We start from the raw sequence: 17,161 nt of genomic DNA on the forward strand, positions 1-17,161 counted from the left end.
AGCGTTTAGGAAACGCCCCTCAGAATTCCCAATGATAATATGTCATAGCCTACGAACTTCTAAGGGGCGTTTCCTGGACGCTCTTATTTCGGAAGAAGGGAAGGTTCACGTAAAGACACGTGAGAACTTCCGAACCTCCGAGCTGCTTCGAAGGCGGCATGATAGTAGGTAGCGAAGAGTGGCAGAATACCGCGGCTGCGTTGCCGTGACGTCACGGCCTCGCAGCGGCGGCCAGTCCTCCGCCGATGCTGATGAGACAAGGAGGCTACATGATGCTCTCCGCCGCCGGGATCGTCCTCGCCTTCGCCTGGATTCTCCCTGGATATGCTCTCTATTTCCACATAGGAGAAACAGAGAAGAAATGCTTCATCGAAGAGATCCCCGACGAGACTATGGTCATTGGTAAGTGATGTGTGTTGTTTGCTGACACTAGCAGCTAGCTAGGCACAAGCAGGTTCCCATCAATAGACAGGCCTGCCTCGGTGCCTAGTGGTCCATTGTGTACCGCCCATATCACGCATCATGTCGTGCAGGTGCAATACATGGGTTTTGGTTTTGGTTTTGCGCTGTTACTCCCAACATGACTACGTTTTAATGTAGCCTGGACGATGGCGACATTGATTTACACATTGTATCTACTCGTTGAAGAAGGGTTTTGGACTGCAACATTTGGTTAGTAATTAGGGTGTAACTTGTACAGGTCTAACCAAATAGTGTGATATTATTTATAAATTCCTCACTTTTCTCTGAAGTCAACTAAATTGTCTTGCTTGAGTCCGACCTTATATGGTCTCACATGCGTGTGTTCCTTTATTTGGTGGTCAGGGAAGTACAGAACCCAGCTGTGGGACAAGCAAGCCAACTCCTTCCTACCAGCCACCCCGGGACTAGGAATGCATGTGGAGATTAAGGATCCAGATACCAAGGTAAGAAGAAAGCAGAAAACATTGCCCATGAAGAAATTATTTTAAACTTTATTATTAAAAAAAAATCAAGAAAAGTATTAAAGTATTAAGAAAGTCGTTATTTTCTTCTAGATTATTCTTTCCCGTCAGTATGGGTCTGAGGGAAGGTTTACCTTCACATCCCATACTCCTGGAGAACACCAAATCTGTCTGCACTCTAACTCAACCAAAATGGCCCTGTTTGCAGGTGGAAAACTGGTAATATCCACAGCCTCAAAGCCTGTTTTCTTTGCACATGGGTCCCTCAAAGCCTTTACAATTATATGATCATCATCGTGCTTAACTGTACTTCACTCGTTGTGTTTGCAAAATTACAGATGTTGTTAATACATAGTCGTTTGTCTGTGAGCATACAAGGCATACGCCATTTAGCAGATCATTTCATACCTATCAATCACAAAAACAAGTTAATGTTCTTTTCAGCATACACTCTAATAACACTAACATTTCCTTGCAATATCTTTCAGGAACATGTAATTGGAAAGACTTGAAGACTTGACTGACTTTAATCTGTTGTGTTTCAGAGAGTGCATTTGGACATTCAGGTGGGAGAACATACGAACAACTACCCCGAGATTGCAGCTAAAGACAAACTCACTGAATTACAACTGAGAGTTCGACAACTTCTAGATCAAGTCGAACAAATTCAGAAGGAGCAAAACTATCAGCGGGTAAGCGTAAGATCCTTTTCCTAAAAGCCAATCGGCCACCTATTCTGTCATCCGCCTCTTAGCGTCACCGTCTGTGTGTCTGTCTGTGCTCGGCTGACCACAGTATCGAGAGGAGCGCTTCCGCATGACCAGCGAGAGCACCAACCAGCGGGTCCTCTGGTGGTCCATCGCCCAGACGCTCATCCTCATCGTCACCGGCATCTGGCAGATGAAGCACCTGAAGAGCTTCTTCGAGGCCAAGAAGCTGGTCTGACCTCAGGCTCTCAGAAGGCGTCACAACGTGGCTTGAAGAGCCTCCAGAGACTTGTCCGACCAACGTGGGAAGAGTAACTCACCACACTGGGCAGAAAACACCGTGCAAACAGAGGGAGGTCCAGCCATAACAAGAACACAGACAGACATTAAGAAGGCCGGAGCATTTCAAACTACTATCAGTTAACCCAGGCGTCGTTGTTGTTTATTTATTTAGCGTGTCATTAAGCAGTTTTACATTGATTTGCTTCAATTGTTTCCTCTGTTGCGTCTGACCCACCATTTTACTTCTCCTGTAAAAAAAATGATCCAAGATGGTAATCAGTGTTAGTAAAATATCATTATCATATCATCAGCCATGTTCATGCAGGAATGAAGAAAATCTGTTTGGCTATTATGGACAATAAATAGGGGGCATCTTCTAATAGGGAAACGCATACATCATTTTTCTTATGTTTATATAATAATCCAATCTATTCCATTCAGCTTAAATTGTGTCCTGTTTTAGGTTGCCTTATTCTAGACAGTTGTTGCCTATTGTTTAGTTTCTAGGTAGAATCTGAATCCAGATGGCTCTATAGATACTGTTTGCGATACTAGTAAACCGAAACCAAATTTAATTTGTAAATAATGGGTCGAAGGTATATACGTCAAAAGTATTCTTTTCTTCTTGAAGGGGGTGTGAACAAGCCTCTGGCTTTATCAGTGTCAGAGCGTCAGTTATGACCTATGCACTACATTGGTAACATCAATCTTACGGTTCAGTAATGGAGGTTTTTATCTTATTTATGAGGCAAAGCATTTGTAAAAGCATTGCATTTTTATAACTGCATTTGTGATCTGAAGTATGTAATGCCATTTCTGATTCTCAAATTGAATTTAATATTGCATTTTGGCACGCAATTAGCTCACACTCTTTAGTCTTGACTAAGCTGTCTTACATAACTGAATATAATCATGCATTTAATAAAGATCTGTTTTGCGAATGGGCTTTTTGTTCCACATTGTCATATAGATCAAGATAAGTTCAATGACAGCCTTTATACAAGACAGGAACGTCCCGAAGGTTTCCAAGCAAGTAAAACACTGGCTGATTAGTTACTGAACCAACTGGGAGGAGGCCTCGGAGCAGATAGAGGAGGTAAGGGCCATCTTGGACCTATGGTACATTCAGCTGGCTGGGTAGGGCTCAAGCCCCACGGCATATGCTTGGGAAGAAATGCACTAATGGCGGAAAGCACTAAAGATAAATGTCCAACAAATGGCATATGTATATCCGTTCCCTTTTGCCAGCACCCCCATTGGTTAAGGGATGGGATACTCTGTAAAAATCAGTACCTATATGACATAAGTTCTTGACATTGCTTAGTTCTTGTATACCTTGCTTTTCATGGATTTAATTATCACCCAGATACTCTCTCACTGGATTATACACAAGAACACCAACCATGCAGAAACTGGAAACACCATTTCTGCATTAGGTTTATTATTGTAAATTTGGATATCAAGAATAAAATTTCACCACGCGCACACACAACATACAAAACAATATAATTGACCCACAATGCCGTCTGTCCTTATAAAGGGATAATTATTTTATTTAACCAAGTTTCTTTCTTCTGTAGCACAAAAAAGTACATCTTACAGAGCGGCACTCAAGACCTCGTGGGGGGGGGGGGTTAATGTACACAGTCAAGCACAATTCAGCACTGTCACATCGGAGGGTTGAAGAAATTAGTAGAAAACATTTCATCCTTAAAGCACATATTAAACTTTTTACACGATACGTAATTTGTTAAACTCAATGTTTTCAGTCATATGGCAAATCAGAAGTTAAGTCACCTGCCTTGTAGCCAGTATTTCTGCTGTCATGGTGTCTACTATTAAGTAAGAACACCTGTTTTTTTTTTTATTTTAGCGCCTAGTATAAGAGATTACCAATTTCAAAAAAGATTTAAAAAAATCAGCAAGATTTCTTATGCATCACTCTAGGTGGTCAATAGAACAAAAGTACACACAAATAATTCAAAATGATGGCGGAAATACACTTTGAGATGACTTAATGTGTTCCAAACTTGGCTTTGCAGATTAAAATATCGTGCTCCTCTTCTCAGTTCAGTGTATATGCATGTGAAGAGTGTTATCTCTTTAAAGGGAGGTAGGAGGAAGACCTAATGGTTGGTTCTTTCAGTGTTCGGACACGGTGAGGTGCTCCATCTTTTTGGCCGCCTCCTCTGTCAGGACCTTAGACTTCTTCTCTGGACTCGGGCTGGGGGTGTTGGCCGCGCTGTTTGGGTAATCCCTGTTGCCGAAGATTAAGCTTCCCACCCGCACGTTAGTTGCGCCCACCTCAATCTTCATCACAGAAAAATAAAATGGTATATTTAGTCAAAGTTGGACAATATGTGAAAGAACAAAGAACACTAGGATAGCTAGAAACGTTGAAGTGTATTGCAATCCTCCGTTTGGAGTACTTTGTTCAACCCCTTTACCGTATGAATAAAGAGGCGTGACCAAAATACTCCAAACTAAGGATTGCAATTTTTTGGGTTGCAACTCAGAGTGGGTAATAACATAGCATCATATGTATTTATGATGGTATGTAATGACCCGGTCATTACAAGTATAGTCAGTTTATAACCCTCTACACAGATACAACCCGAGTCACACATGATATCATATAGTACGCTACATTTGAAATATGAATGCTGCTCACCGCGTGTTCAAAATCATTTGACATTCCCATACTGAGCTCTACATCCTCCATAGGCAGGTTCAGATTGTCACACACCTTCTTCCTTTGACTCAGCAGCATCTATTTACAGAAAATCATTGAGATTTAGAGTACAGGTATTGAATACTATTTTATACCGGATTTTGATGCTTTTGGATGAGGTAATCAATACCCGCAATACATAGCGATCACATACCAGAAGCCCTAAAATTAAAGCTAGTTCTGACCACATCGGCAGTCCAGTGATCATATTCATACAGGCTATGGGTTAGGACTGTATTATCAATGAAAGGGTGCTATGGATTAATTGTAATATGCAATTTTATAATCAATGTTCAGCCAAATGGGATCAATCACCTGAAAGTCTGGGTTTTGAGCTTGACTGACATCAAAGCCAGAGCGGCCAATAGTCATGAGTCCAGAGAAGTGCAATGCAGTGCACTGAGACACTATGTGTTTCACCGTGTTGACCGTTTCCTCTGGGGGCAGCCCATGTTTACCTGGAGAACAAAGGCAATACTGGCATTTAGATTAGGTCAAGTTATTAAAGTGCTTTTTTGATGACCATATAAAACCTTTTTGGGTCTCATTTAGAGATAAAGCATTAGGATTGTTGTGGTAATAAAATAAAGTAGTAAGACTGACTCTGCTCTCCGCTAGTGTTGATCTGCAGCATAATCCTTAACCTCTGCGAGCTGGCGGCTCTGAGACGCTGCCAGGAGCTGTTCACCTTGTCTGCCAGCTTGGCAGAGTCCACTGTCTCCACCATGAACAGATGGGGAACCCCTGGTGGAGGTCAATCATTGTATTGATTTTGGAATACAATTTTGGAATACATCTTTCTTTACGTCACTGCCGTAGCACCTTATTGTGCCGAGGAAAGGACATAGCCCTTGCAATCTTCTGTACCCATATATCCCTGGGCAGGGTTTAGTCTGTGTCTGCTCACCTAAAAGTTTGTTGACATTGTTCTTCTGTAAATGGCCAATAAAATGCCACTCGATTTCTGGACAAGATTCTAAAATCTGTTACAGGGGGAAGATAAGTCCTGTTTAGAGCACTTTTTATAGTCAAGGTGATAAAAGAAATAGGCCTTAGATAATATTTATATACAAACCTCTGTGTTTGAAGCTTTATCCACAAGTTCATTGACCTGGCATGGAGTCAAATGGCTGCTATTAGTGTTTATTCAATAATTCGTTTGATAACTACAGGGAAGACAGGTGCAGTATGATATGACTTGATTTAGATTCGAACCATTTGTTGATGTATCTGGCAGTGACTGCAACTAAAAGTGTTCAATGCTCACATAGTTTTCTCCAAAGTTACGTTGACCTTGTTTGTAAGCCTCTATCACCATCTCGGGAGGCTTCGTCTTGCTGACAGCCACCAGGCGGGGTGGCAAGGCTGGCAACGCCTGGTTGAAGAACACATGGACATCAAGAGATGTAAAACCGAGCACGGGTGCCAGTATGAGAAGACATCACACCATGCAGTGTGCCAGCTGACATCATTTGGCACTTGGAGGTAAGTGAGTCACTGCCGTTAAAGGTCGATCGCGGCTTAGGAAGAAGCCACTGATGTATAGGTTACACGGACGGTTAAGCACGTTGACCTGTGTGGATTTGATTTCAAAGCAAGCTATTGTGTTTACTTTTGGTTCGGGTGAAGGGGGGGTGGTGGTTAAATAGACCTCGAATAAAAACACGAAGCACATAATTGTTAATCCTACATCCAGCAAGTTCACGAAGAGAATTTCCAACTTAATTGGACCAGATGTATAACGATTCGTGCATACATGTGCTCCCGAAACGCACAATCTACACGCCAGCCCATTGAGTTAAAGCGTTAACCTGCAGCACGATGAGTGACGTGCAAACGCTGAGGGACTGCTCCTTCCAAAGGTGGCTTCCAGCCTTACATAACCAGTCGTGCTCCCCCAAGTCTGCTCCCCTCAACACCCAAACACTCAATCCCTTCTACATACAACGATCCGTCCTAAGCGTACCTTTGACCGCCGTGCCACCGCCTGGTTCACCCGGTCCACCGCCGATTGGAGCGCCTTGCCTATCTCCTCCGACATGCCTACTCTCCACATACCGTCCAACACACCGAGGAGTGTGCGTGACGGGCAAGCAGGCCGTGACGTCAGCAAACTTTCAAAGTAAAAGTCTCTCCCAAAAAAAGACGTGCATGGGAGTCCGTTAGCGCCACCTGACGCGTGTTAACGCTATTTCACTGATTCCAGGTCCCGAGGGTTGGATTTGAGAAATGTGGTGATATAGGCATCAAATAATCGGGCCGCACTAAGCCACGCTTCCCTTCCTAGCTCAAAATACCATTACCTTTATTCATTATAATTATATATATATAGTTATGGGTCTCCCAAGACAGTTATAATACCCAATGAATAAAAACAGCCTGTTGATATGGCATGTACAATGCATCCACTACACAAGATAGTGATAATAGTGGATAATAGTGAGGCTTTACACAAGGTGTCCTTTAGAACCAATGAAGAGATTTCTTAGAAGAGGTCCATCTAAAAAATAAATAATGATTTGCTATTGCATTCCAGTAAACCAAATCCATTAAAGATTCAACAAATACAGAAACATTTTTATTAGCAAGATAACAAAATCAGAAGTATTTCAAAGAATATTGACCAAAAAAAAAAAATTCAACAAAAAATTGGGCTGAGGGGAATGGTTCTCTTCTCCCGGTGTTCTCATACTCGCTCCAACGCCTCCACCATAATGATACTGTTTCCTCTGATCACCTGCGGAAACAACAGTCAATCCTAAAGCAGAAGCTACATCAAACTCGCTTTGTGATCCAAGAAGAGCCTGGGCCAAAATGACCAGAAGAGCACAGACAGTTTTTTCTTCCATAAAGTTACTTTCATTTGCCCTTTGGTACATATATATCCAAACACATTCAGCCCTCCTGCCAAGCATACAGGCTAAAATAGAATAATTCCTAAATAATCCGCGACAGTGTTAAAAGGCAGACTCTGGTGATTGATGCTATGGTAATGGTTTCCTTTGGTAATCCTGTCCAGATACTGACCACCATGCCAATGCCGTTCTGTAGGCCTCCGGGACCCATCTCCAGGCAGTCATCCATCACCAGGTTCATGAAGGGGTCGAATCCGCGCAGGATGCCTTGGACATGCCTGCCTCCGTTCAGCTTCACTGTGAGGCGCAGGAGGACGAAGTGTGAAGGCTACCCACATTCAAAACTTGCCTGTCCCAAAATGTTGAATCCAATATATATCCAATATAACATGTTACTCAAAGTCCTGCATGTCAGAAAAAAACGTTTGTGTGGAAATACATTTTTTTTTACCACTAAAAATGTCCATATTTTTAAAATTCATATGATTTAAGCCAAGTCTCAAAAGTTACACTTACTGGTGTTTAATTCTAGGCATGTGCCAATTTGAGATCAAATCATATACTGATCGTTATTATTATAATTGAAGGGATGATCGACATTTTTATTTTTTTACTAGATTTTGAATAGCGTACAACCTCCCTTCAACATATTACTAGTAAAACTATATACTATAAATATTACTAGTAAGACGCGTTTAACAGATATTGATGTCCCGCTTGGACAAATGTGCGCATGCGCCGAAACACAATATAAATAAAGCTGCAGCGCAATATGAAAAATAGAGGCGACCGCCCAACCCTAATGTATGCCGAGGGGGTAGAGAATTGATTATATTATTGATAAAACAATTAATCTGCCTGGATCTTATATTCCCAGATCTTAATTAAGAGTTTTGTTAGGACAGTCAGGAATCCTGCTACTGCTCAGGAATCACATCTACGTTCAGGATCTTGTACTCACATGAAAGCTTCTTGTCCATGAACCTAAGACGAATAAAACACATTTTAGAGGGGTGCGAAACTCAATACTAGACAATGTTTTATCCATGTTTGCTCCAGGCCAGGTGGGTTAGCAGTAGCTACATTAGCTAGCTCCATTCATCTCTGTAACAAAGTGATCACAATCAAGGAACACACTCCAATCAACACAGCCCACAACTCAAAATGGAAATACTTACTTCTTCAGCTCTGGTGGGTGCGCTTTGCTCATTTTGACCTTTATTTACGAGTTAAGACAGACACTAGTTTCGTCCGCTCTTCGTTTTAAGAGTCGTGGAAGGCGTGCGGATGTGAGCGGCGCGCTTCCTCAAGGGTTGCCAGATTGGGCGGGAAATCCAGCCCAATCTGGCAACGCTGCCTTCCCATCCCCCATCATATTAGAACGGCGATTCACCACAGCGCCCCCGCTGGAGCGGAGCAGAGCGATAGATATCACAGCTCTAGTGATAGATATACAGTCCCTCCAGAAAAATGCGGCTTTTTTTTGTGATTGTTGCGGCCAAAAATCCTTGATTATGCGGCACGTTTTCTTAAAAAATGCGATGAAATATGCGGCATATTTATGCAATTTTATGCAATGAAATTGCGGGAACTTGCGAAAAAATGCGGGAGCTTGCGAAAAATGCAGCTTTTCGATGACGTTCGCGTCGCGTAATTACGTCACTTCATAACGTTCCCATGGCAACAGGGGGAAAGGGGTGCTCTTGTGTGAAGTAAACGCAACATTTTTCAACTTTCTGCTAAGCTATATGTGACTTTTTTGCCACGAAAATGCGGGGATTATGAAATCATGCAAGCCCCGCATATTTTGTGAGGAAATTGACAATTAATGCAGTGAAAGTGCGGCATATTTGAAAAAATGTGGCCCCCGCATGAATATTATGACTTTGGCTGATTATGCGTTGAATTATGTGATCGCATAATCGCGTTTTTCTGTAGGGGCTGGATATAAGTCTCTCTCTATGGCTCTGACAGCTCTGAACCGGAGTAGAATCTATGTTAAAGCAGCGCTGCACCACAGCGCCACCGGCTGGTCCGGGGTGGGGAACATGAGGGCTTTTATTCACTAATTCTCCATGAACGTGTATCATTGTGTGGATGGCACATTATAACCCCATTACAGGCCGGAATGTTGGTTATTTTTGCGAATAAAATTGCAGTCCTTTGGCCAGAGCTCAGAAGTGTTAACACAGCAATGGAGAACCAGAACCTGTTCTAGGGTTAGAGTTCCCGATTTTTGAGGGCTCCCTACTCACAAAATGATAAATTGATTTCCCTACAAAAAAGGTAAACAAAAAAAGAGAACATTAGTTAATATTTTGAAACGAGCACAACCATTTACAAAAGGTTTTAATCCGTTTGATAGAAGGTTTTGTACAATGCAAAAACAATCAATGCCAATACTGGTAATTCCAAAACAATAACCAATTAACTGGAGGCCTGTGACTGTAGCCATTTTCATGGTGAGAACTAAGACACCATATCTAGGTCAGCGGACAGGATTAAATGACCCATCTGCGAGGACCATGTAAGGGAATGTAAATTGTAAAAAAAAAAAAATACATACGGTTCACAAAATGTTAATTTGGTTGAATTTAAATGAGAATAGCAAACAAATGGAGTCAGAGTTCAATTATATCTAATGACATGCGTTTACCATGACAGATCCACCAAAAGTAAAATAACTACATCTGTTACCTTAAGGTAACACATTTTATTAACAAAATGTTCATATGACATGGGATGACATGGGAAATTTAGAGTCTAATCAAATCCATAGGAAAATGTTTTATGATTTTCATTCAGAGTGGAACAAACCTGCCTGACCTACCATTCAATTGTTAAAAACAGACTATTTAGGCATTGGCATCTATTGATAATACATTCAACCAATCAGCGTGATACTAACAGTGGACTGACTATTCAGGTACTGAATGAGGAATTGTTTCAGCTTTTGTGGCTTTTTAAATTCAAACCAAAACCTAAGTCAACATGGCTCGCTAAAGTGACAATGACGGTCTATTAATCTCAGTTCTTGCTGCTATGGAAACCAAAAGCCTCAGCAATATGGTCCTCCTCCACCCTGACCCGTAGGTGGTCCTGACAATGTTTCAGAAAGGTGTCTAACGCCGGGAAGGTCTGCTGACAGGGAACACAATGGTAAAGCCTACGTTTCTTGGAGCCTAACCCTTTAGAAGTGTCCATCTCCTGAAGGCAAACACTGCACTGTCGCCAGTGTGCGGTTGACTGATGAAGCTCTGCGTGGTTTCTGAGCTCTGACTGGAGGGAAAAAACCTTGGCACACGAGGGACACGGGAAGTCACTCTCCACCTCCTCTTCTACCTTACACCCATTCCTTGAGCTCCTCAGAGCCGTCTCCTCATCCAATGTCTCAGCTTTCCTTCCAGATTTTCCTTTAGTCAAAAGTGCATTGTGGAGATTTTTTGGTTGCCTTTCAGTGTATTTGGATTGTCTGGCATTGGCCTCGGCAGAGTGGCCCTGCTTGGGGATGGCAGTGACATCAGAAGCTGAGTGCTGTTTGGAATGGGCCCTAAGAGACAGGTGATGCAGGAAGACTCTACCGCAGACCTGACATGGATACGTCTCCTGCTTCCGACGTTTGGGAATGACCGGAATTCTCTCGCTCCTTGGGGCCGTCTCCCTGCTGTGCGCCTCCTTCCTGTGCAGGTACAACATGGCTGTACTCTTGAAGACCATTTCACAAGAGCGGCAACTCAGCAGCTTCGGCAACTTCCTGGCACGGCACCTTACCCTTTGTTGTTCAGACGCCAAGAGCTCTGCTGCGTGGCATTTCCGCATATGGCAATGAAGTCCAGCTCCTGTGCGGGAAGTTCTGGGACAGAATAAACATTGGGCATCGGCGACGGCGGGAGGGGTGCTGGCCCCAACCCGAGGAAATACGAATGGTTCACTACAACCAGCCTGCTGATGCTTGAGAAAAGCCCGCCTCTCCGCTGGATGGCATGTCCGCATATGGCAATGAATTCCAGCTCCCGAGCGTGCTTTTCTGGGACAGAATAAGCATTGGACTTGTGTGCGATTTACTGGAGGCTCTGAACTATCAGACTGGCTTGAGCCAGCCTCAGAAGCCGATTGGGGTGAGTCGGCGGGAGGGGTGCTGGCACCATCCCCAGCCAATAGAGACGGTTCCCTACAAACAGCCTGCTGATGCTGGAGAAGAGCCTGCTTCTGGCTGAAGCCTCTGCCGCACGAGGCACAAGCGTACCGGACACTGTCCATAAAGCCAGGTTGGTGGCCAGGCGACTTGCCCTGGAGACCGTCGGGATCAGAGGCTCCGTCCGCACGAGCCAAACCCAGTTCATCAGGCGAAGTGGCACACATGTGCAGCTGTAATGACGATAGAAGGGAGAACTCATTCCCACAGGACACACATTTGTGCGGCTTGGGTAACGCATGTTTTGACTCTTGATGTAGCGAATGTTCTGTCATGTTAGGGGATTCCTGGCCACATTCTGGACCACAGAAGGAGTGGCATGCAAGGTGCTGCTTTCGAGAGGGACTGTCTGGGTTTTGTTCCGCGTGTGCTACCAGTTTAGCCAGCCGGGACAGGGTGCCCGTGGTAGGCCGGCAGCGGTGTAAGGACTCTGGTGCTGTTGTAGGGTTCCAACGGCAAGGGGCTCCATCCATGCTCCTTTACAGACCTAGAAATACATGAAAACAAGGTTAAATTGTTCATCACACCATGATGCACCGTCAGAGTCATTACACACAACGCACACAAAAAAACCTCACGTGCCATCATTTGACACATTTAACTCAGATAATATTTTCCTCCATTAAGCTAGTGTGACATTGTTTCTTTGTCTTTACAGCGAGATAGTGCTGAATGATAAAAACATATCTAGATTCAACTGAACTAAACTTTATTTGGATACCCCTAATCACAGGTCCAGTCTCAAAGGGTTTAACAGGCCGTATATTTATGACTGATGATGAAAAAACGAAAGGAAGAAATCTTGAAAAGGAACGCAGAGTGGGGCATCCCCCCATCCAGAAAGGATCAGGAGTGCAATTGGGACCATACTTGACATACATACAGGCAAAACATTTTAAATCAGTGACGGGGTGCTGGCCGGTTAACCTTAAAGAGAGTGGCATCCAGTCGCAGTCACCGCAACACGCTGGAACAGACTAATGAAAGCCCTCCACTATGCGGTGGTGAGAGAGCTGCCTGAGGGGCGTCGCACTGCTCCATGGAAGTCAACATGTCTGCTAACTTTAGCCTGCTGTTAGCATCCGGACACAGACGCTCAGTCTCTCTCGACCCACAACATACCTCGGCACTACGACCGCTCAGACAGAAGGTGTCCCGACGAGGTGGCCTCAAAAGAGACTCCGCTCCACTTTGGGTTTCATCGCGACCATCTACTTTGAAAAGGACCGCAAAGCGAAACTGTGGTTGAACTAAAGTTTGTGTTCGCGACGATGAAGACGTGAGATTACTTCCGATGACGTCATCAGCCCGAGACCTCGCTACGTCGTTTATACCTTCTGACGCCTTCAAAACGGTCGGAGTTTCGGATCTCATGGTGCGTTCACATCTCTGGAAATTATAGGGAAAACATTTTCGCGTCGTCGGAAAGTTCGCTTGAACGACACATTAGGTTTGTTTTTGATGGGGCATGCGGCTTCGTTTGCCATGCGTCAGCATACATCCTGGGATGAAAAACGTCAGAAATCAGTCTACATCTTATATCATAGACGCAGCATTGGCTGCTGGGACGCGAGAAATGCGGCCGCCATCTTGAAGTGGGGAACGGGGAGCAGGTCCATGGCAGCCACAGGGTCGACAGCAGAAACAGGATGCCGGGCTGGTGTTCAGCGTATTCCTGCTCAAATGAGCGGACCGTCGACAATAGGAATCGGGGGATTACTTTTCACAAGTAAGATTTAACATTACCGTACTATCGGTTGTATTTTGTGAAAATAATATAACCAGTATTTTGGTCTTCGATAGTACTGAAATCGTAGCCAGCTAGGCTAATAAACAAGAGTATGACCATAGTAGAATTGCTTGTCAATGAAATGAAAAAAAGGCATACTTGAATAAATAAATGATAAAGATAAAGATTGTAAAAGCCAACAGGGGTAAAAGTTAGGACCACAGTCCAGATTGTCTTGGGGGGCTCATATATGTTAACTAACTAGACAATCAGATGGACATTGGCTATACAGTATAGCTAGTCTAGCATTCCAACCCATTTTTGTGTAGCCCTCCTTCGTGAAATTTGTGGGACAAAATGTGTGATAAACAGGAAAAGGCCCTGCCACACTTACCTGACACCTGGAATGGGGTAATCTTGGGATTACTGTGTTCACCCGGCTATGAACTGAGACTTGATAAATCATAATCCATAAGCACTGACCTAGATTACATCTGACACTTTTGAAGGTTTCCCAAAGACAAAGATGTGAGGAAGAAGTGGGAAGTGGCTTTGAGGAGAGAAGGATTCACTGCAAGTGATTATTCAGTTGTCTGCAGTCAACATTTTAAGCAGGCGGATTTTGACAGGACCGGTCAGATTGTCAGACTACGTGATGGTGTTATTCCATCCCTCTTCAGCTTCCCGGTTCACCTCCAAAAAGTAGGTGTATCATCATTAGGCTATTAGCATTCATAAATGTAAATATTCTATTTTCAAACAAACTCATCCTTTTATATATTGTATTATGTATTATGCATAATGTTTCTTCATTTCAGTTGGTAAAGGGCAGGGCTACGTTTACCTCCAGAAGAGCTGAAGAAAGCCTGTCCGTGGCCTCTAAGAATTCCCCAGAAATGACAACCTCCCACCCACAACCTCAGCCTAATAATGTGAGTATTTCTACTTTAAACATCATACATGTTCCTAGACATATTAAAATCTCACTTGTTTTGCTGCCACTCATATTAAATGCACTCAAAAATAACTGGCTTTGATAGCTGATGACTGTAAGAAAGAATGTGGATGTAGGCCATAAACTAGTGGTGTCAAAGTGATGTTTGTGAAGTGAAACATTACTCAAAGCATGTTCATCCCTCTTTCTTTCTACTAGGACCATGTCTAGTGAAACATTACTCAAACCATGTTCGTCCCTCTTTCCACTAGGATCATGGCTATGCCTTGCCTGCTTCTCCTACCGCTGTTAAGGCCAAAGTCAATGAACATTTGGCAAGAGTGGAAAGTCTGGAGCGAGAAAAGAAGAATGCCATGTCCAGAGAAAAGAGGGCAAGGACCACAGTAAAGGGTCTTTTGGGGGATTTGAGGGAAAAGAACCTCATTAATGAAGAGCTCAGTGAGAAGCTTGCATTTTACTCAGGTAAGACAAATTTAGCACTTTGAAATTCATGTACATGTTATTGTTACTCTCTTTTATTAAACTCCTTGGTTATTATCTGAAGGGGACTCATTCATCTTTGCTCATAACATTTCAGATCTTAAGATGGACTCCATGGCAAAGCAGGGCCATGAGTACACGCAGGACTGCAGCTGTGCGCCTTTGGAGCTTGGTCAGAGATGCCGTGCCATCTTCATTTGACAAGAACTTCCTTCTGACCCTGAAAAACAACGGCGGCCTAGTGATCCCATCACTGGGCACAGTGAAGGTTTGATTTTATTATCTTGTTTTAGTCTTTGAATATTAAAGTTGCTTTTTTTCTTATTTTCTCTGCTCTGTAAAGTGTCTTTGAGCACTGTGTAAATATAACGTATTATTGTTGTTATTATTATTATTATTATTACAAGGTGCTGAGAGCTGCAGAGAGGGTGATCCGCCAAGCTTCAACAATGCAAGCTCAAGCTCCTAAGGTTTCGACAGTCCTACACATCGTCCGAGGGGAGATTGGAACAGAGGATGTATTTCTGCTTGGGGAACACATTGAGGAGACACAGCTTGGCATCGACAGCCACCATTCTGACTTGTTATCATTGGTTGTGTCTGTGTTTCATAAGCTAAGGTTGCACCACATTGCCAAACTCGCCTCTTGAACTTCAAAAAAGGAAGCACGAGAAAGAAGCTATGCAAAACAGTTTCACGGGTTTTAACCCTAACGCTAACCCTGGCTGCTTTTTATTGTATTTCAGTTAGGAGCATGTTCTAATTTTGAAGTTGCTCCTAACTACTTCAGTTTTGTTTCTGTTGGAATTATCTTGTATTCAGTGTGTTTCAGGTCCTACATGTTTCTAAATGGTATGACCATGTAGGTGTCAAAATGGTAGGTATTGGTAGGTATTTTAGGGTTGTGCAAGTTATTGCTCCATTGTCTACAAGAATCGGTTATTACACAGTGTTTCCCCTATACGTATTTGTGAAAAAAAAAAGAAGTTTCTGCCAAGTTCAAGGCACATTTGCACAATGATCTGGTCTCAGCAGATACTTTGACTCTGTCCGATGACTGTACATTTTGCCACTGCTCCAAAAAAATCTAGGGGAAACACTGTATTACACATTACCGATGGTTGTGATGGAAAATTCAATTACTGCTTTGAATGAACAAAATCGCATGGTGCTTTGTTGGGGTGTCTTGTTTCGCCATGATCAGAGTATGATCCTTGATATTTTTTACATTCACATTGCCTTGCATAAACTACATTTGGTCAGTCTGCATTTACCCTGGCCAATTTCTATTGTATTTTGAACTTCACTCGTTCTGGTCTGATCATTTTCCTGTATCAATTCCCACCTGCAAACTCCAGTCCATTCCATCCGTCCACAAATAAACATTCCACCAGCAGATTTGTATTATGATGCATTCTCATTTTAGGTAAAGTATAAGACAATACTTTCTTAACAGTATAATTGTGACCATGAATAAGTCATTCATGTAACAATATTCAAATAGGCCTACTAACACTGTTGGGTAAGACAGAATTTGATTTTATTCTGAATCCAGTGAAACAGATTAGTGGTTTTAGCAGATATAAAAACTTACAGGTGTTTATATGTTTAAATATTTGGCAGACGCTTTTTTCCAAGGTGTCATAAATAAAAAAAATACATATAAAACAATCACTGTAAAACATAATCATTTAAGGAAAGAATGTTGTTAATACAAGTAAATACAAAATATCAATACAAAGTGTCAAGACAGAATAAACTGCTGCAGCAGCAACAGTCAGAGATACAGTCTATAAGGTCCCTAAGATATATACATATCTAATGTACTCATACATTGTTTATGCAGGATATGTTACACTGTCTCTTCAATTTAAAAATAGCTGACCGTTTTTTATCCCTTCTCTGGGATTATGTTCCCAGTTTTGATCTCGGACGTCTGGTCACTTAAAGCATATCAGAATATTCTATTACTGTTAAGCCAACTATGAATAATTAAACACGCCAAACCATGTGTCCTTTATTATAGCTACACGTATGACAAAAAACCGCATGAAAATCAGTGGTATGCAGTGAGGTATGATTAATTAAATGCGCTGACAGTTCATTGCTCCTGCCAAACGGATTACAGAGTGGAGTGGATCACCATTCCAAGATGGCGGCCTCGTCAGCGCCAGTAGGCAGTAGCCTTCGATGCTCCTTCAACGATATAGGATGTTTATGGTTCAAACAACGAGAAGTGCACCTGTGACCGACTTGACGTTGTGGGAACTTGACTTATTTCTG

General features: G+C 42.8%; 5 protein-coding genes across 7 annotated transcripts; 2 read left to right on the plus strand and 3 right to left on the minus strand.

The window, feature by feature from the left end:
• Positions 1-177: 177 nt before the first annotated feature.
• Positions 178-2,843, plus strand: tmed4 (transmembrane p24 trafficking protein 4). Of its 2 annotated transcripts, none has more exons than XM_079741757.1 (5): positions 178-402; positions 826-926; positions 1,038-1,163; positions 1,490-1,636; positions 1,740-2,843. In XM_079741757.1, the coding sequence occupies exons 1-5, from the start codon at positions 246-248 to the stop codon at positions 1,887-1,889; spliced, it is 681 nt and encodes a 226-aa protein (XP_079597883.1). In that variant the 5' UTR covers positions 178-245; the 3' UTR covers positions 1,890-2,843. The 2 variants fall into 2 exon arrangements, with proteins under 2 accessions (XP_079597883.1, XP_079597884.1); XM_079741758.1 differs by lacking the exon at positions 178-402 and adding an exon at positions 567-672.
• Positions 2,844-3,405: 562 nt separating this feature from the next.
• On the minus strand, positions 3,406-6,741 carry plpbp (pyridoxal phosphate binding protein). Its single transcript, XM_079741754.1, has 8 exons — positions 6,631-6,741; positions 5,932-6,039; positions 5,740-5,775; positions 5,572-5,647; positions 5,268-5,408; positions 4,980-5,122; positions 4,605-4,703; positions 3,406-4,243 (listed from the first exon to the last, which is right to left on the minus strand). Exons 1-8 carry the CDS (start codon positions 6,718-6,720, stop codon positions 4,076-4,078), a joined length of 861 nt encoding a protein of 286 aa, XP_079597880.1. The 5' UTR covers positions 6,721-6,741; the 3' UTR covers positions 3,406-4,075.
• Positions 6,742-7,229: 488 nt separating this feature from the next.
• snrpg (small nuclear ribonucleoprotein polypeptide G) lies at positions 7,230-8,831 on the minus strand. The gene is made up of 4 exons (XM_079741759.1): positions 8,698-8,831; positions 8,481-8,503; positions 7,692-7,816; positions 7,230-7,401 (listed from the first exon to the last, which is right to left on the minus strand). The coding sequence occupies exons 1-4, from the start codon at positions 8,727-8,729 to the stop codon at positions 7,351-7,353; spliced, it is 231 nt and encodes a 76-aa protein (XP_079597885.1). The 5' UTR covers positions 8,730-8,831; the 3' UTR covers positions 7,230-7,350.
• A 1,035-nt stretch (positions 8,832-9,866) lies between these two features.
• On the minus strand, positions 9,867-12,992 carry LOC307079414 (uncharacterized protein). Its single transcript, XM_079741749.1, has 2 exons — positions 12,837-12,992; positions 9,867-12,201 (listed from the first exon to the last, which is right to left on the minus strand). Exon 2 carries the CDS (start codon positions 12,185-12,187, stop codon positions 10,547-10,549), a length of 1,641 nt encoding a protein of 546 aa, XP_079597875.1. The 5' UTR covers positions 12,188-12,201; positions 12,837-12,992; the 3' UTR covers positions 9,867-10,546.
• Positions 12,993-13,076: 84 nt separating this feature from the next.
• Positions 13,077-16,261, plus strand: LOC307079419 (THAP domain-containing protein 6-like). Of its 2 annotated transcripts, XM_079741755.1 has the most exons (7): positions 13,077-13,164; positions 13,262-13,443; positions 13,953-14,145; positions 14,262-14,375; positions 14,650-14,860; positions 14,976-15,146; positions 15,286-16,261. In XM_079741755.1, the coding sequence occupies exons 2-6, from the start codon at positions 13,364-13,366 to the stop codon at positions 15,077-15,079; spliced, it is 702 nt and encodes a 233-aa protein (XP_079597881.1). In that variant the 5' UTR covers positions 13,077-13,164; positions 13,262-13,363; the 3' UTR covers positions 15,080-15,146; positions 15,286-16,261. The 2 variants fall into 2 exon arrangements, with proteins under 2 accessions (XP_079597881.1, XP_079597882.1); XM_079741756.1 differs by lacking the exon at positions 13,077-13,164 and having other exon boundaries at positions 13,222-13,443.
• The last annotated feature ends 900 nt before the right edge of the window (positions 16,262-17,161 follow it).

Source organism: Pollachius pollachius (assembly GCF_949987615.1).
Source record: "Pollachius pollachius genome assembly, chromosome: 8".
Classification (NCBI taxonomy): Eukaryota; Metazoa; Chordata; class Actinopteri; order Gadiformes; family Gadidae; genus Pollachius; species Pollachius pollachius.